The sequence below is a fragment of the Centrocercus urophasianus genome, unplaced genomic scaffold, assembly GCF_019232065.1.
Source record: "Centrocercus urophasianus isolate 14NV4802_14NV808 unplaced genomic scaffold, USGS_Curo_1.0 seq_73, whole genome shotgun sequence".
NCBI classification, from domain to species: Eukaryota; Metazoa; Chordata; class Aves; order Galliformes; family Phasianidae; genus Centrocercus; species Centrocercus urophasianus.
Window position 1 is genome coordinate 1,323,274 of NW_024885344.1, and position 17,881 is coordinate 1,341,154.

At 49.2% G+C, this 17,881-nt stretch overlaps 3 protein-coding genes across 4 annotated transcripts; 2 read left to right on the top strand and 1 right to left on the bottom strand.

Annotated features, from left to right (window-relative positions):
- The first annotated feature begins 420 nt into the window (after positions 1 to 420).
- Positions 421 to 6,523, top strand: LOC122170746 (arf-GAP with dual PH domain-containing protein 1-like). 2 transcript variants are annotated; one of them, XM_042837894.1, is made up of 11 exons: positions 424 to 769; positions 1,778 to 1,908; positions 2,246 to 2,337; positions 2,422 to 2,504; positions 2,798 to 2,910; positions 3,703 to 3,849; positions 4,252 to 4,335; positions 4,677 to 4,739; positions 5,033 to 5,104; positions 5,621 to 5,852; positions 5,940 to 6,523. In XM_042837894.1, exons 1-11 carry the CDS (start codon positions 682 to 684, stop codon positions 5,966 to 5,968), a joined length of 1,134 nt encoding a protein of 377 aa, XP_042693828.1. In that variant the 5' UTR covers positions 424 to 681; the 3' UTR covers positions 5,969 to 6,523. The 2 variants fall into 2 exon arrangements, with proteins under 2 accessions (XP_042693829.1, XP_042693828.1); XM_042837895.1 differs by lacking the exon at positions 5,033 to 5,104 and having other exon boundaries at positions 421 to 769.
- A 560-nt stretch (positions 6,524 to 7,083) lies between these two features.
- On the top strand, positions 7,084 to 9,367 carry LOC122170747 (urotensin-2 receptor-like). Its single transcript, XM_042837896.1, has one exon. The coding sequence runs from the start codon at positions 8,244 to 8,246 to the stop codon at positions 9,237 to 9,239; it is 996 nt and encodes a 331-aa protein (XP_042693830.1). The 5' UTR covers positions 7,084 to 8,243; the 3' UTR covers positions 9,240 to 9,367.
- Positions 9,368 to 10,917: 1,550 nt separating this feature from the next.
- LGALS1 (galectin 1) lies at positions 10,918 to 14,141 on the bottom strand. Its single transcript, XM_042837881.1, has 4 exons — positions 14,048 to 14,141; positions 12,798 to 12,880; positions 11,439 to 11,610; positions 10,918 to 11,117 (listed from the first exon to the last, which is right to left on the bottom strand). The coding sequence occupies exons 1-4, from the start codon at positions 14,054 to 14,056 to the stop codon at positions 10,974 to 10,976; spliced, it is 408 nt and encodes a 135-aa protein (XP_042693815.1). The 5' UTR covers positions 14,057 to 14,141; the 3' UTR covers positions 10,918 to 10,973.
- Positions 14,142 to 17,881: the final 3,740 nt, after the last annotated feature.

Sequence of the window (17,881 nt, forward strand, 5' to 3'; positions counted from 1 at the left end):
TGTGTCGTTGTGCGGTGGTGTCTGGGTTGTGCTACTTAGCCCGGGCAGGTGTGTGTGAGGGTAGATCTCAGCTCTGAGTCTGTCTCCGAGACGCGGGAGCAGTTGTGGTGGGGAGTGGTCTCGCTGCTGGCTGACTGGGTTGGCTTTAGCTGAACTCTTGAACCCCTCGTGACCTCCCGTCCTCGCTTTAATGAGTGTGACTCTTGCGTGGCGGCCAGCTGACTTCAGTGGAGGCTCCGCAAGTGTTGTGAAGGGAAGCGTTGGCAGAGTCAGCCCACAGAGCGTGGCAAGCACTGCCGCCTCGTCCCAGGTCACCTTGTCTTTATCAGCTCTCTGGCTACTGGGGTTCTTTTCCTGGCCAGTCCTCTCCCCAGCAGAAATGCGGAAAAACCAGTTCTGTGGTTAATTACTGCACTTCCCTCCACGCCCATGGGTTCGGCTGCCTCCTCCTCCTCTTTTCTCCCAGCCTGGGTGCACTTCGGCCTCTTTGCCCCAGCCTGTTCTCTGCCGGCTCAGGTGCACCATTAGGCCTGCATATTCATTCCATTAATCTCAGGGCTTCTCCTGCCCTCCCATCTTGTTCCTGCAAGGCCTGCTGGTGGCTCCTTCTCCCTCAGGGTGCACCGCAGGTGCAGAAGACACGGGCACCTGCACTGCCCAAGAGGGTGACAATTTGACACCATGGCTGGAGGTGATAAGAGCATGAAGGCCCTGAGGGAGGTGTGGAGAAGAGCAGAAAACTCATTGTGTGCAGACTGCGGGAAGCCGGGTGAGTCCCTGAGGGCTGGATCTTCTGAGGATGGGTCAGAAGAAAAGGACTGGGTTTGGTCTCTAGTAGCCGTTGTGGCCAGCTCAGTGCCTTGAGGCATATGAGAATGGAAAGGAGTGATGTTAGGGGATGGTTGTTGGAACCTGTGCAAAGCCCAGCAGTGTTGTGTGAGTTAATTCCATTTGTCCAGGCTGCAGGGGGTCCCAGAGGTGGGGGAGTAAGGGAAGACAAAGGAGATGCTGCCACAGTGCTGGTGGAAAGGACAGGGACGAGGTAGCGCCAAAGCTGCAGCACTGTGGATTGCAGTCGTGTTGGATCTCAGACACAAATCAAAATCATGCCCAGTCAGGACCTGAGAAGAAAGTTCCCAGTGGAAACCTAACTGCTCCAGAAAAAAGGCATGATTCAGGAGGGCATTGTCTTGTCTGTGACTCAGCTCTGAACTGACAACTTGCCATGGACAACCTGAGAGGTTTCTTGTACTTAAGAGCTTATCCTCTACAAAGGGTACCGGTTTGAAGTCTACCAGTACTGCTAAAAATGACTGTTGCATTTCTTCCAAAAGGTACATGTGGGTTGTACCATCCAAGACAAATTAATTTGTCTAATTAATACCACTTTACCTTCTTAAATTTTCCCCTGAGAATTCTGATTTTACAGTTGCTTTTCACTTCCTGAGCTAAATAGTATTGTGGGTTTGCTGTGTTGCACGAAACAGCTCCTGGAGTCTCAGATGATTCTTTACCCAAAGGGAATTTACAGAGCGCTTTGGAGTTTTCCAAGGTTCAAGTTAATTGAGATTCAGATTAAGCAATTGAAGCAGGAGGAATGCAGCAGTATGATGCTTTTTCTAGACTGCCTTCGGTATGCTTGGTTAATTAGTCAGCTCAGCTGAAACCATGGTTACCAAGATCTCTATTTCTCAGTAATGCATTCTCACTTGAGGCATATCCCCCCAAGGAATTTACCACTTCTGGTCATACCTTCGCCCCTTTTTTATGCCCTCAGATCCTGACTGGGCATCCTCTACCTTGGGTGTCTTTATATGCCTTAGCTGCTCAGGAATTCACCGGAACATCCCTAGCATCAGCAAAGTCAAATCCCTGAAGATGGACCACTGGGATGATGCTCAGGTGCAGGTGAGAACTTTGTCCCACTGGTATGTTGGGGTTGAGTCTAGGATGTACACCAACTCTTCTTTTGACCTTTGGCCTCACAAAGTTGGAGATCAATGTAACTTTGCTACGTGTGCGCAACTGGGGATAATTCCTCTTAAATTGCTGGGAGGATGTGCTTGCCTTGAGTGCCTCTTCGTGCCCTATTACTTTATGGCTGGCACAGATCTCTTGCATCTTATCTTGCCAATGTTTAGGGTCTTTATTGCTCATGGTTACTGATTTCTCAGTTGCCAGCTCCATCTAGACACAACATAAGTCTACATCAAAGAGAAGGCACTAACTCTCTTTCTAACTGCAGTTTCTGGCCAAGCATGGGAATGCTGTGACTAAGGCCATGTATGAAGCTCACATCCCTATTTACTATTACCAGCCAACCTACAATGACTGCCAGTAAGTTGCTGCATACAAATGAAAAGGGGGATGGCAGTTCTGTATTGCCGTAGTTTGTTTCTAAGCTGTCACCTCTCCTTGTAGGGTGCTGAGAGAACAGTGGATACGGGCCAAATACGAACGGAAAGAGTTCACTGAGCTTGGAAAACAGCTACTGTACACAGATGGTAAGAGCAGGGCATAACTTCAGAATTGCTGCCTGTTGCCTTTTCTGGAAGCTTTTGAGTACCAAGAAGAGAAAGCTCATCAAAGCTGCAAATCCCACAAGTATTCCCGAGTACCTGCCTGATAGGTACAGAGCATGGGCTTGGAGGTGTTTAAGTTGTAGGAAGTGTAGTTTGGCACTGCTGTAGGTTGTTTCCAAGCACGGTATTACCAGCTGGTGTTGCTCAAAACCATTTGCTTTGCTGGTGGATTCCTCTTGGGAGGATAGTCTTCAAACTGACCTTTCTACTCCTAGGGGTGAAGGAAGGCATCCTCTGGAAGCGAGGTCGAGACAGTGGGCAGTTCCAACCCCGCAAGTTCCTGTTGTCAGAGAGAGAGGGATGTCTGAAGTATTTCACCAAGCAGGATGTGAGTATGGTGATCAACTCAGGGCTGTGGGGTTATGGAGACTCTTCTATCTCTGTGAGATTTCCTTACTCGCTCAGCCAGAGATGGTAACACATCACAGAAGAGGGATTCCCTTCCAACTACTGACATTTCCCCTGCATCTTCACTTTGTGCTTCACCACATCCTTACCTCTTCAACAGTTTCTTTGCTCATGGCAGGGAAGCAATAGCACTTCCATGAGACTCCTCTTTTCTTGTCTCACTTGTTAATCTCCGAGTGCAGGACTGAGATACAGTCCTACAACATCACTGCTGATGGGAAGGTTGATCTTTCACTTCATCCTAGTCCATTTCCCTGGCTGTACAACCCTGCACTGTCCTTGGAACCAACCTCACCTTACTGTGAACTAAGTTGCCAAAAACACTTTAAGTAGGGCTTTTCTGCTAGTTTGTCTCCCTGAAAAAATGGGACAAATGCTAGTATACTGCCACAAGTGAGGGAATGGCTTAGGATAGGGAGGGCTAGGTGTAAAGTCTTTCCTTTTGGGGCCAGTTAGCCTTTAGACCAGGTCAGCTGTAAAGTCAGATGCGCTTTCAGCATCTCACTGGTTGTCCCAAATTTATTTTGGAAGGGCTGAGCCATTGTTTGGGCATGCCACAGAGGAAAGAGAATGTGTACAACTGTTTTGATGGGAAGGGGCAGTTTGTACATTTTTAAGACCTTCTAACTCTGCTTTATCCTCCTAAGTCAGTCACTTAGATCACTTTCCTACTAGAATTGCTCATGCATGACCAATGCTATTCTGTTCTCAGGCCAAAGAACCCAAAATCAATGTCAAAATAGACGTCATCAATGCTACATTCCAACCAGAGAAGATTGGGAACCCCAATGGCTTGCAGATCACCTATCTCAAAGACAACAAGACTCGGAATATATTTGTCTACCATAAAAGTGGAAAGGTATATTGTTTAGCATCACACTGCAAAGACATTGAGGCTGATTGGAGAATTAACTGATACCGAGTAGCATGAGGAATGAGTTGGGATAGAAGGTGTGTGCATGTGTGGGAATTGCTGTAGGTAAACAGGTTGAGAATTCTGATTCTCTGTGTGTCTGTGAGAGTTTTGCTGCAGGGAGCAGAGCAAGAGCACTGGCTGAGTGGGTTTCTGTGGGAGGAGCTGCTGCAGAAGGTGTGCAGATGTACTGCCTGTGCTGTCTGTATGTGTGTGTGAGGGTGAGGCCTGGAGAAGGGAAAGCTGGCTGTTTTTGCAGCTGACATAACGTGGGGTGCAGCTGGATGAGTTTGAGTGTCTCACTGTGGCTGTCCCTAAGCTTTCTGTTCTCTCCTGTTTTATTTTCAGGAGGTGGTGGACTGGTTCAATGCCATTCGGTCCGTGCAGTTCCATTATCTGAAGGTTGCATTTCCCATAGCCAGCGATAATGAGGTAAGGCAGCACTAGAGTGCAGTGCTGAGTCTCCTGCTGATGTTCGGTTGCTCTGATAAAAGAGCCCATTAGTTGTTATTAGATCCCCAGGCACACAAGTGGAAATTGTAGTATTTAGATAGAGAAGTGAAAAAGTGTGCATACAGGAGCCTGGGATGACAGAGAGCAGCTCATTTCTCCTATTTCTGGGCACTCTGGAGACCAAAGTGACTCCTAGCTAAGGCAGTTCTACAAACATGAATTTAAAAGGGAGCTGAATTTGGGCAAACAGAAGGAAGGCCATGGTGTTGGAAGTGAACAGCAAAGCAACATGGCTAAGTGAATGTTACTCTTTTCGTCAGATTAAAAGCCGGCTGACAAGAAACTTCTTGAAGGAAGGATACATGGAGAAGACAGGTCCCAAGGTGAGCTGCTTGGGGGTGAAGAAATCTAGCAGGGACCTCCCAGAGAGCCATTGATTTTCCTCACTCCATTGTTTTTCTCCCAGTTTCCCCATCCCCACCCTCTATTCTTTTGACGCTACAGTGGGACTGAAAAATTGCTTTCAGTTCCTCACTTTCAGCTTAGAGGGAGAAAGAAGGCTGCTGTTAAGGCAGGGGCTTGGTTCAAGCAGTTGTGCTGAATTTTGGGCATCCCTTCGCACTGCTCACGGCAGAGGGCGCTGTCATCTTACGTATGTCACCTCTTCCCTTTACAGCAGAGAGAGGCTTTTAAGAAGCGTTGGTTCACACTGGATCACCGCAGGCTCATGTACTTCAAGGACCCTTTGGTGAGGGCGGGATCTGACCTCTGACAACTGTAGGCAACAGTGCTGAGGGCAGGGTCAGAGTGCAAACAGAGTCTTGCTTCTTTGCTTTGCTCTGTTGTAAGGGAGGCTTGTGGGTTTCCCAGTGGCTCTGAATGGACTCTAGGTCTTCCCCTTTCCATCCCACTTTGTTCATCCTGCACTTTCTTTGTTTGCTTACTGCCTGCAAACAATGGGAACCGGGAAGGTTGTGGTGCAAGGGTCGTGGTGTCAAGGGTGATGCCATGGAAGGTGTTGATGGAGAGGCAGATGCAGCTTTCCCTCTCTCAGACCTCTCGAGGTCTGTTCTCCTAAGTTTTCCTTTCAGTCACTGTCTTTGGGCGTAGCCTCCCGGTTCTGAATCCCCTGACCACCTTCAAGTCTTCTTGCTGCTATCTCTTTGATCCTTACCCATTCTCCTGCTGCCCGCAGGAGCTCTGCTATTATTAGTTGGTTCTTCTTGAGTACAGTTAATCCCTCTCTTTCCCTCTGGATGTGCAGGATGCATTTGCTAAGGGTGAGGTATTTGTGGGCAGCAGAGAGAATGGCTATAGCGTCCAGAAGGGATTGCCTTCAGGGACACAAGGCAACTTCTCTTGGCCCTATGGCATCACCATTGTCACGCCTGACCGAGAATACCTCTTCACCTGCGAGACAGAGGCTGACCAGCTGGACTGGATCACAGCTTTCACAAGCATCATCAACCAGGCCATGACACCACAGGAATATGCCAGTAAGTGCTTGGATGGTGTTTCCTTCTCCTCTTGCTGCCCTGCCACAGAGTATTGCCCTAATGCACTGCCTTTTTTCTTCTCTACAGTTGAAGCCTACTTCAAGTTTAAATCATAGGAAGCCGGACAGGAACCTTGCTGTAACTCAACTCTACCTGGTCCTGTTGGGTGGGCTATCAGAAGAGGAGAGAAGATTGATGTCAGAGAAACACAGTGCTATTGCAGCCTACTCTTTGAAGCACTTTTTTTTTTTTTTTTTTTCTCTCCAAGAACAATCTTCTTTTTAAGCTGCTTCAAGTCCAAGACTTTGTGAGACTGAAGCCTCAGTGCAAACTGTCAGTGGTAAATTGCGGTGATCTGACTGGATGTTGACAGGCCTTGCCTGTTGATAGGGCCTCAAAAACTTAGCACTTGCTGTGATGGACATGGGACTTAGCATCACATTTGCAGAAAACTGCAGGCAGCCTTATGCAAGAATGCACAAGGTTTAACCTTGTACAAGAAAACAGCTGCCTTACTGGAGATAATGCAGTTGGCTGTAGAGGCTGCTGGACTAGGAGAGACTTTCATTACAAGAAGTGGCTTCTCTGCTGGTGACAGAGATGTAAAACATCTGGTTATTTAATCAGCTAGAGCTACATTTGAAAAAGGTCACGTAAAAGATTTAATCTAACAGTCATGTGAGATGTGTTTCTTCCCATCTATATGGGCTTGAGAGCTTCAGACCATGTTTGTATGGAGATCATCTTCTGACTGCTCCTGAGCTCAGAAACAACAGTTATGTATGTATATGTAAATGGACAGTGTGTGTGTACCCACAAGAAAAAAGTGGTGGGAGATGAAATACTGCCCTAGAGAAGGTACTGTGAGGGACATTCATGTTGTTGAAGTTCAGCTGTCAGATTTGAGTCTCTGTAGTTAAACCCATAGAGAGAGGCTGGCTCCTGCAGGGAGCAGTAGACAGCATGTCTTCTATATGCTTCTGACACACTGTTGAGTCTAATACAGCCTAGGGGTTGATGTCTGAAGTTGGAATATATGAGTATCTACTGCCCTATTCTCTGGGTGTCAAAGTCCTGTCACTTGCTTTCTCACCTGTACGTTATATGTGTATATGTAATATACATTTATGCAGTAGTGTATAAGGGAAGTCTTATGTCTGCTCTCTAAGACAAACGAAGCTCAGATGTGGGAAAAAGAGAGCAGGGCAGTGGTTGGCACAAAGGGCCTTGCAGCACGAATGTCATACTGTGATACTCCAGTAGAAGGCAGTGCTGCCCTACACACTTTTGCTTCCTGCTCTTGCGAGGCAGGCGAAGGAGATCCTAGAGGAGGAGGAGGGTGGCTATTGGAGAGAGGAAGGAAGGAGTGGAACTGAAATAAATAGCCCCTTGATCTTTAGGAGCTCGATGGTTACTAATGACAAGGGTGGGAGAGTGCCAGGCTAAAAGAATGGGAGATCTTTGGTGGTCTGTGGGAGTCTTTGATTGCAAGACTAGGTACTAAATGCATTGACTGCTCCTCAGGAGATCTTTGGCCTTGAGTGCGGGGCAGGCCCTCTTACCTTAGCTGAGCTAAGGGTCAGGTGGCAGCATCAGTTTTTTCAGTTTTCAGGGCTGATCCTTGTTTCTCTCTTAGAGCCTCAATTGTTTTTCCCCTCTTGCCAGACTCAGTAGTCTTATCCTTCATTAAATCTTCCTTCAAAGGAGGAAGACTGAGCAAGAGGGAATGGGGAAAAGAAAGAGAGTTGAAAAAAAAAAAGGAGGAGAGAAGGAAGAAGGCAGTAGGGAAGAAGGAATGTATCTTCTAAAATAGGAGCTCCCCTTGTCTCCTTGGCTGGTGACTAGCAGCTCAGTACAAATTGGGACCACATTCACACCTGTGTGTGAAGCTGAGTCAGACACATTCCTGTGCAGTGGGCAAGGCAGCTCTCCAGGGCTGGGCTGGGGGGACACTTACCCAGCAGCAGAGCTGAGAGAACACAGAGACTGGAGAGAAGGAGGGATGCACTTGTCCAGAGTCTGCTGATTTTCTGCCCAGCGAATACTGGAGGAGCAACAAGTGAGGAGCTGGTGAAGAAGACAGACATTTCTTCTTGTCTGGCAGACATTTCTTTGCACCTATCAGTCTTGAAGGAGAAACGGTGCTGCTTTTTCAGCCTGAGGAAAACCAGCAGACGGCACTTGTGGTGAACGAGATTGGCAAAATAGACTGGATGGCTGGAGGTGAGGAATAGACTTCTCTGGAGATTTAGGTTTGCTGAGTTTGTGCCATTCATCCCCTCCTTGGCTGCTTTTGTTAGAAGTAGCTGTGCCCCCTACAACAAGCAGGAAAAGCAGGAGGAAGGAGAGGGTCTCCAGCAGCCTGATTGCTCTTTCACTCCATCCCCAAAGATGTCTTGCAACTCTTCCCTCATCAATGTAACGCCTGGAGAGGACCTTGAGGGTGGCAGCTTCTTAGAGGAAAGCAGCGGTGAGGATGACATCAGCAGTGTTCTAGGAGGGGACAGCCCAGTGACAGGGCCTCTGGGCACAGTGCTGCTGCTCATGTGCCTCATTGGGATGGTGGGGAACATCTACACGGTGCTGGTGGCCTCTGGCAAAGTGGCAGGCCGCTCGGCAGGCTCCTTGGGGGTCTATGTGATCAACCTCGCCCTGGCTGACCTCCTGTACCTCTCCACCATCCCCTTTGTGGTCTGCACCTACTTCACCCATGACTGGTTCTTTGGAGATGTGGGCTGCAAGCTTTTGTTCAGCTTGGACCTCCTCACCATGCATGCCAGCGTTTTCCTCCTGACCGCCATGAGCCTGGAGAGATACTGGGCAGTAACCAGGCCTCTGCGGTCCAGGAGGGCTGGCAGCGCTTACCGCAAGCCAGCCAGTGCCATCCTCTGGCTCCTTGCCTTCCTGCTTACAGCCCCCATGATGGCAATGACCCAATTGCGGGAGGGCGATGGTCCCAACAAGCGCATCTGCATCCCCACGTGGACGCCAGCAGCCTTCCGCCTCTACTTGACGGTGCTCTTTGCCACCAGCATCCTGGTGCCCGGTGTGGTGCTGATCATTGTCTACACCCTCCTGGTCCGGGTGTACCGCTCTTCCACCTGGCACCCGGGACTGTCAGCGGCCGGCCGGGCTCCCTCCCAGCGTCTCTCCTCCAGGATCTCTGCCATTGTGGTGGCTTACTGGGCCTGCTTCCTCCCCTTCTGGGGCTGGCAACTGGCCGGGCTGTACCAGCATGAGGGCATAGGCATGGGCCCTACTGCCCAGGCCTACCTCAACTTTGGTGTCACTTGCTTAGCCTATGGCAACAGCTGTATCAATCCCTTCCTCTACACCCTGCTAGCCAGTAGCTACCGCCGGCATCCCAAACACACAAGGAGGCCATAGCACCTTCATGGCTTTTGTGTAAATATTGGGGCTCGTGGGGAATAGCAGGGGGAGCCCTGGGTGACAAGCAGTGCCCTCAGTGAGGGATATCACCCAGGTTTTTGTGAGGGTTGAGTAATGAAATAAAAGTGCTGTCTTATGTGCTGTCTTGTGGTGTGTTCCATCCTTGTCATCAACCTGGCGTGTTCTCCTTCGTGCCTTTTGCAAGACTGCTTGGGGATGCTCTTCCCAGGGATCCCAGTTCTGGCATGTGTGAGGAGTCCTCCAGCCCTCACCCTATGCAAGGCCAGAGTGGGTGAAAGGGTGCAGTCAGCATCTATATGCCTTAATTATATCTTCAAGGAGCTCAACCACCCTCACCGCCTCTCAGGCAACGGACAGAGCTGTAACAGAGCCCAGACAACAGTGACTCACAAATATCATGGGAGCTGTGAGTCACATGAAGAAGCAACCACGCTAGCAGGAGACCTGAATAAGATTCATCCCCAGCCTGTGGTGAAAATTTCATTCAATTTCCTTCCCCTCACTCTCACCAATATTTTTGAGGAATCTTTCTGAAAAATGAATCCCAAGTGCAATTTGAAGACATTGTGCTATGTGTGAGGTTGCCCTTCATAAGAGCTCATTAACTGGCCTATCACCAGCACTGTGTCCCTGCTGTGGGCAAGGACATCCCTGGCCCTCTGTCCTGCTGAATATACCCCAGGTTGTGACAACTTCAGTGACATAAACTGAGCCAGGTCTTACATCTTGAGTCCATCTTACCCAGCACAGCTCAATTCCATACAGCTAAACTTTCTTATTCCCAGACAAGACAGCTTTATCCAGCAGCAGAGCTGAGAGAACAGAGACTCAAGAGAAGGGTGGCAATACTAGATGCTGTTTTTACTATCACAGACATAGCCTTAAAGAGCAGGCTGCAATTGTACAGAGCAGACTGGTTTTGAACAACAGGAGGCTTCAAGAGATCTGGTTTAAGAGCCTCAACCTGCTTGTACACCCCAAGTATTCCTGCCTCCCATCCCAAAAGTCCATCTTGAGCCTAGCTTCTCTTCCCCAGCCCACGTTTCCTAGCAGATGAATCTTATTCTGCATGAGTCCCTGAGACACAGCAGCTGGCAAATCCTCATGAATTATGGAAAAAGAATGGGAGGTGCTGCTGCCTTAGGAACAAGCTCCTGTGCACCAGCTGCTCTGCAGCTGCCTAATGGAAAGAAACAGCCTGGCCAGGCCTGCAGGGTACCTTTGTAGGACATCAAAGTGTTTGTCCTTCACCTTGCTTGTGGCCCAGCCCAGAAGTAAGGTCCTAAAGATTGCGTTCTTCTATCAAGGCACAGCCTTCCCAGCAGCACTACTCAGTGCTGCTTACAGCTTTACATAGCATCAGACTGAAAGAGTCAGTGGCTTTGCCAAAGGTACCCTTCCACTTTTTTCACCCACAGCAGTATCTGGCCCTAACACTGTTTCCCACTCAGACTCTTCCTGGGCTTTTCACTTTCTTACTTCCTATGCTCTTGGCACAACCTAGCTTCCCCTTTCCCACCATGACTTTGAGGACCAATGATCACTCCCACCCACATCTGACATTCCTACACAGTAAGTTATTGCCATCCCAGGTTCCCCAGTTGTCCAACCCTGTAGGTTTATGATATAAGAAAAGTTAATCCTTGAGACCAAGTAGAAGAAAACACATTTATTGATTACTTTCTTAAATTTTGAGACAGATGTGAGGAGTTACTCCCAGCTGACAGACCGGAGCGTGAAGTCTCCATGCGTATCAAAGTAGTCAAAGACAGAAAGACCAAGCCGATTGGGGAATGAGAACTGGTGGCCTGGCAGGTGGACGGTCACATCGCTTGGGTTGATGCTGAAAGTGATCTGCAAAACAAATGCAAAAGTCAGAGAAAACTTATGTCAGGATACCCTCAAGCCTTCCCCATTCTTCAGAGTGAACACGCTCAGCAGCACAGCTTGCTCTTCAGCAGCAGGAGCGTTCTAGTCTTCCAAGTGACGCCTATGCCTTGCTTAGTTCAACAGTAACATCTCTTGGAGCTACACAGAGCTTGCACATTTGATTCCCACCCTTTGCCACTGCTCAGAGATCTGGATGGTGGCACTGAGCAAGCAGGGGAAGCCAGCCACCCCCTGTACAGATAGCTCAGAGTGCAGTACATACGGAGAGTGTATCCCAAGCTGTACCTCTATTGGAGCTCCCTTCTGGAAAGGGAAGACTGTCTCCCTTTGCTCTGTACCCCACTCTTCCATTTTCTTTGAGTTGCACACAATGAGGTTCACATCACCGTGAGCATCGAAGCGGGGGTTGAAGTGAAGTCCCAGGTGGGTTGAGTCCTTGCCCAGATTCATCACAAAGCTGCAAAGAAAGGAGACAAACACCATGTTGCATGCTGCACACTGAGTCTAGGTCTGTTCTGTCAAGCCCAGCTGACGGTGCCGAGGTTCAGTGTGCAGCCCTGAACATGGGGTTACTCTGCACCCAAACCAGCTCCCTAGAAGCTGCTTGTCACTGCGTTCTTTCCAGCCCTAAACAGTTAGCTGGTGCTGCACCCTGCCTGACAGCCACTGCTTCTCCCCACCTTGCAGGCAGCTGCAGTAATTACCATCTCATTAGCTATCCCAAAGCGTCTTGCAATGGTAGTGGGAGGAAACAACTTCCCAGCCTGCTGTCCACCTTGCCTCCAGGCCTCTTACTGAGATGAGAAGTGAGGAGGAATATTATTTGGCAAGAGAAAGCCCAGGAGGCTTCACGCCGACAGTATCAAACTTCAAAGGCACTGGGAAGAGCTGGGACACGTTTCCTGGAACACCGCTAGTGCTGGTACAGCACTCCAGGCTCCACCTCACTTAACAAGGAGTCCTGCCAATAGCAGAGCTGCATGAGGGTTGGGAACTACTGCAGAGTCCCCAACCCTGGGCCCCAGCCATTGATCCCTGCAGAGATAAGAACACTTCTGGTGCACCTGTCCACTCACTACATTTCCCCCATTCCTTCCCCACCAGCATACAAGAAGCATCTCTACTGGATGAACACCCTGAGACCACACTATCACCTCCAGTGGGACCAGTAGTTTTACCACTGGCTTCATCATGGGTCTGTGGCTCAGAGCATCCATGACACCAGAACACCCAAGATGTCCCCAGCTGCTTGAGCTGTAGTCTTCTGCCCAAGACAGCAAAGTACAGAAATGGTGCTCCTGGGCAACCTTCGTGCAGGGGAAAGGATGCGGCTTTTTAGGATGGTCACAAGCCACATCTCAGTATAGACTGAGCTTCCATTTCCTTTACTCTGTGCTATAGAGGATGTGGTCGCTGCCAGTGCGTGCAGCTGGAGCTTCACATCTGCTCTGGCTTAGTCCCTTGGCAGTAGAGCACGTCTGCAATGTGCATTAGGCAATGACTCACCGGGAAACACTGTTGGTGTTAACCCTTTTCAAAGCTGCTCCACTCCCACCCAAGGGAGGGGATTCCTTCTGTCCTCACTAGCAGAAGCCAACTCAGCATGGTGCTTTGGCCACACCTGGGTGGCACGGCTCAGCTTACCTTTTGGCATTCGGTGCGATTATCCCCTTGACAGTGAGGCGCTGGCCAGGCTTGAGACCCAAGTTGGTGCACACTGGTCCCTGCTAAACATGGAAGCAGAGACATTAGCTCAGCACCTGCTAGCTCACTTGTTTTGGCAGCTCTCCTTGCTGCCTGAGTATAGTACACTGCCTTGGACCAAGGGAGAGACAGGGACACTCCCTTTCCCTAGGGCAAGGCACATGGGACACCCCAGAGAAGTCACTCCAATCAGACAAACCATGTGCCCGATTTCCCAACCTCCTTCTTTGCTGCTGTCATCAACGTGTCTATATTTCATGGCAATGAAGTGAAAGTACCTGCAAGCTCCCATCACACCCATTCTGTCCTGAACACACCCATGTACTGTATGGGTCTCATATCATCCCAAGGAATCTGGATGTGCAGGGATGGAGCCTCCGCTCCGTTCCCCTGGCTTGGATTTGGACCTCAAACCTTGCTCAGGTCCAGGAGCTCAGACATTCCACTCCCTTGTGTCCAGGGGCTTACTTCCTGAAAATTTAACATTTGCAAGAAATTTGCATGCCCCTTTCTGCGTTTTGTCAAACAGAAAGAAACATCCTACTACTCATACCCATATGTGCTCATTGCCCAGTCTGTTCCCTGGCGTGACCACAAGAATTTTTTCTTCTACTAAGGTTTCATTTGCACTTGGGGCACTCCCTGATTATTCTTTCTCAGACTACTGCAAGAAATCAAAGTGCAAACACTTCCCTGATACAAGCATCCCTCCAACAGTCCTTGGTACTCAGAGAAGGGCACTTTAGAGAAGTGCATTTTTGTACAAGAAATAATGACTGAATGACTCATGAAAACTGCAGCCAGGAAGCAAGCAATAGGGCAGCCCAGAAAAGAAGACGCTTAGAAAGCAATAAATACTACTTCAGCTGCCTCCCTGGAGCAGAACCTCTGCAAAACAGGTTACCCCAGCTCAGGAACCAATCCAGCAAGGACCCCCCACATATCTCCCCAGAGGAATCCTGCAGGGGAAAAAAAAAAAACAAACTCCTGACTGAACAAGAAATAGCAGTCACCCCTCTGTAGGAGGTGCAGCAGGGATCTTGACTCCCCCAGCAGCAGAACATGCAGCTCTAACAGAGCCTCCAACACAGGGACTGATGAGCAGGTAGAGGGTAGCATACCCTGCTGCCAAGCCAACATCTTCCCCATAGCCCTTCTGGGCTCCATCCTCCCATTCCCTCCCTACTCACACAAGACATGGTGCTGCTATGCAGGCTGATGCTCCTCTCTTCCAAGGTGCAAAAGTCCCAGGCAAGTAGCTGCAGGACCACACCCTTGCCTTTAAATAGATGGAGAGCTGACTAGAGCCAGCCCTTCACCAACCCCAGCTGCCAATAGGATCGAGAATAAGGTGGGAGGAGCTGGTTTGGGGGAAGGGAAGACATGTCTCCTCCCTCCCTCATCCAGGCCCCTCTCCGGGATGCTAATCCCAACCCTTCCAAGAAGGCTGCTGGCCACTCCAGGAAGAGATCCAGCTGTGTGTGGCCATGAACTCAATGGAAAATAGTTTCACAATGAGTATTTTATCCAAGCCTTTCATCCCACATGGAAAATGGTCAGATGGATCAAGGCTTGGCAGAAAGTGTCTGAGGGCTGGGCTCTTCGTCTCCGCTAAACCAGGAGCCAGAATGTCACTGAGGGTATACAGTGCCTCAGGAACTCTCTATGGTCCAGGTACAGAGGACTGATGTTGCGTTTGGGGAGCCTCAGCCATACCAGCAAGCCTTGTGATCCCCTAGAGCTGTTCAGCTGCTGACCCAGACCTTGCCACCAGCTCTTGTAGGTACAGGATCCAAAAAAGGGAAAGCAGCGACTTCTGCAGATCCCTAGATTCCCTCAAAACCACGTTGGAGCAGCAAGCCTGGAGGAGTCCTCTTGGAGAAACGGGGAGGAATCATCCTAGAAAGCTCAGTGTCAGGCTCTTGCAACTACTCTAGGCATGTTTGAAGAGCTGAGAAACAGAGGGATGGGGGCAAAATGCTCTGTTATAATAAACTCTGGGATCTATAGGTCTTTTAGCTGCCTCCAGTCTGTGTACCCTTTGTGGCAAGCATGATTCACTCTGGGTGAAAGGATCCCTTTGGAAAAAGTTACCCAATTACTACATGGCTCAATTGTAATTATGCTGAAAGAAGAGGAAAAAAATCAGGCAGCAGGCCAAGCCTGTGGCTTCAATCTTTCCTTGTCTTGCATATTTGTCTCTAAATCACAAGACGCTCTGTGATTTCCTCAAGAGGAAGAAAAAAGAGGCGAAACAGAAACGCACTGAAATACTTTCTTCTTCCCTTTCTATGAGGCCCACTGGTTCTCCATCTCTTTAGGGCCGAGGACGTGACTGAATCCACTTCTCTCACCCCAGTCAGTCATGCAGAACCCCAGAGGCTTGTTGGGTACTTCTAGTTGGTGCCATCAATGTCAGCAGAGGTAGCGGGGAGAGCCTCCTACCTTCTGAAGCTCAGGAGGGAACAAAATTGTTCCAGCTTTTGGGCCAGGTCTCTGAGCACCCTATGACACAAGTGGCTGGATGAGGAGGGATTGTTTCTTTGCAAGAAGTAGTGGACCATGAAAGGAAATTTCTAGATATTTGCTCATGGGGGAGGCTGTTTAAAAAATGATGGGGAGGTTCCGTGTCTCCTGCAGTGATTCTGGAAGCTGTGCTCTGTAACCTGTTCTTGGTAGACATCAGCTCCAGGAGTCATGCATGCCCAAGAATGTTCCTCCAAAACTTGCTGGGAAGACTGGAGACTAGCTTATGGATAACAGGTAGCAACAAGAGAGGGAATACCATCCCAGGACCCAGAGGAGATGCTGGAAGGGCATTCGCATCAAGGAAATTTGACCTTTAGAACCAAGTCTCCCTTTGTGGCCCATGCTTGTCTGTTTGAATCCCAGGGCTCTCCAGTGGCTTTTCAGGAGTCCAGAATAAAAATGCCTGACATTAGCACAACAGAGTATCCACTCTTGGAGGCAGGGGAGTAGTGGGATGTCCCATTGTCTGTGGGCCATCAGCTACCAGCACTGGTACAATGCTGTGTCTCCCTTCCTAACGCTGGGTTGAAGCCACTATGGAGAGATGCCAAAACCTAAAGGTTGGAGATCAGTATCCTTATGAGGCATGCATGAATTCAAGGAAAGGAAGGTCTCTGCTCACCATGTTCCTGGCAGCACTCCTACCCACTTCACTGCACTGAAGATGCAGAGGTATTGGCCTTTTATTTTCAGGACAGGATTGGCATGGGAAGGGCCACTGTGGGTTGAGAAGGACAGAGCCAGGACAGTTAGATTTGGTAATTGTCACCTCCAATCACCTCATTCTTGCCCTGTCCTTGGATGTGTTTAAGGCCAGGTTGGACGGGGTCCTGGGCAACCTGATCTGAATGTGTGTGTTTGGTGGCCCTGCTAGGCAGGGGGGTTGGAACTACATGATCCTTGAGGTCCCTTCCAACCCGGGTGATTCTGTGATTCTGTGATTCTTTATCAGTGTTTGGCTGGTCAGCCAACAAGTGGATGTCCTGGCTGATTATCAGCACATTTGATGTGCTAAAGATAGAGATGAGGAAGATGAGTATAAGTCACAGCAGATTTTGGTGGCACAGGTTCATTCTGCTATGTGGGAACTCATCAGTGGGATAAATTTCTTCTCCTCTTGCCTTCTAGCCAGGAGATGTCTTCTTTATGTAAGTGGAAGGAAGCGAGTTGACCTTATGCTGTTGCTGCAAACAGTGCCCTTGGCCATGACAAGCTACTTGGCCAGAGGGAGCTGCAGGTAAGGAGAAAGGAGCACTGTCTGTGGGATGTTAATTCAGTAGCACCTGAGCCTTGGTTATGAGGGTGAGGCAGGTGATATCTACAACTGCACCTGCCTTCTCCAAACTGTGATCTTGTGCTCTAAGCAGGACAGGGCGAGGAGAAGGGGAAATGGGAGAGCAGGCTACTGTGACAGGGGCTGACCAAATTTGTATTTACAAGTGAACATGAGGCCAGAAATCACAACAAAGAGAGACCGTGTCAAGCATGTCCTATGCTAGGGGTTAGGCATCCTGCTCAGGTCCTGGCCAAAGACATCTGTGGTGTCATGATTAAGAGACAGCTCGGCTCCTGAGAAGGCTTACTGCCCTCTCACTAGTCTTCCTTTGCACAATGTCCCCATCTCTTTGGAAACTGCACATTGCCCTTGTTTGGTGAGAAATCCCAGACAATCCTCAAACAATTGCTGCTGCCTTTCGGGCTTAAGATCAACCCTTAACTCTGGCTGTGACCCATCATTCCTGTAGGAGGAATCAGACCCCCATCTGTTACTGTTTGCCCATGGTTTTCATTGTAGCTCTTCCTCTACAGCCTCAGCTTTCTGCCTGCACTCCTCTAATGCCGAAAGCACCCATGCTGATCTCTCCGTATTGAGGTGACACCATTTATTGAGTTCTCAGTTCCTCTCATGGATATTCCCACCCTTTCCAACATAGATGCTGCAATTCAGCTTGGGATGAAGATGGAAGCATGATTGCAAAATGTGAGTTTCATCACTGCAGCTAGCTTTAATGTAGGTACTGCCTTCTGGTCTTGCTGATAGGCATTGCTGTGGATCAGCATAACTAGACGGATCCTGAGCGCTGAGGGCTGAGTCCAGCTGTTTCAAGTCAAGGGTTGACCTGCTCAGCATTGTGTTGAATCATAGAATCATAGAGTCATTAAGATTGGAAGGGCCATCTAGTCTAATCATCGGTCTATGCCTGTGACCACTCTACATTATGGCACTCAGTGCCACATCTACCCTTTTCTTGAAAAAAAAAAACCCAAAGTTGTTGAGCTATTGGGTGGCTCTAACCAAAGTCTTTCAGCAGCTATCAAAGAAATATCCTGGTCAGAAACTTGTCTGAGGGCATCCTGAGCCCAAACCTTGGAGGACTGGAGAAGGGCTTGCCTGAAAAGCCTATGCACTACGTGATCAAAGTCCACCTGTACACATCACTCCTCAGCTGGCAAGGGCCTCTTTAGGCAGCAATTACTCCCTCTGTGATTTCCAC

What these genes read in the sequence shown, in the direction of transcription:
- LOC122170746 (XM_042837894.1), top strand. Translation starts at nt 682, where the DNA reads ATGGCTGGAGGTGATAAGAGCATGAAGGCCCTGAGGGAGGTGTGGAGA. An exon ending in AGTATTTCACCAAGCAGGAT is followed by an intron (nt 2,911 to 3,702) that starts GTGAGTATGGTG and finishes TTCTGTTCTCAG; the next exon opens with GCCAAAGAACCCAAAATCAA. An exon ending in TCTACCATAAAAGTGGAAAG is followed by an intron (nt 3,850 to 4,251) that starts GTATATTGTTTA and finishes TTTTATTTTCAG; the next exon opens with GAGGTGGTGGACTGGTTCAA.
- LGALS1 (XM_042837881.1), bottom strand. An exon ending in ATCGCACCGAATGCCAAAAG is followed by an intron (nt 11,611 to 12,797) that starts GTAAGCTGAGCC and finishes CTTTCTTTGCAG; the next exon opens with CTTTGTGATGAATCTGGGCA. An exon ending in AGAAGGGAGCTCCAATAGAG is followed by an intron (nt 11,118 to 11,438) that starts GTACAGCTTGGG and finishes TTTGTTTTGCAG; the next exon opens with ATCACTTTCAGCATCAACCC.
- LOC122170747 (XM_042837896.1), top strand. Translation starts at nt 8,244, where the DNA reads ATGTCTTGCAACTCTTCCCTCATCAATGTAACGCCTGGAGAGGACCTT.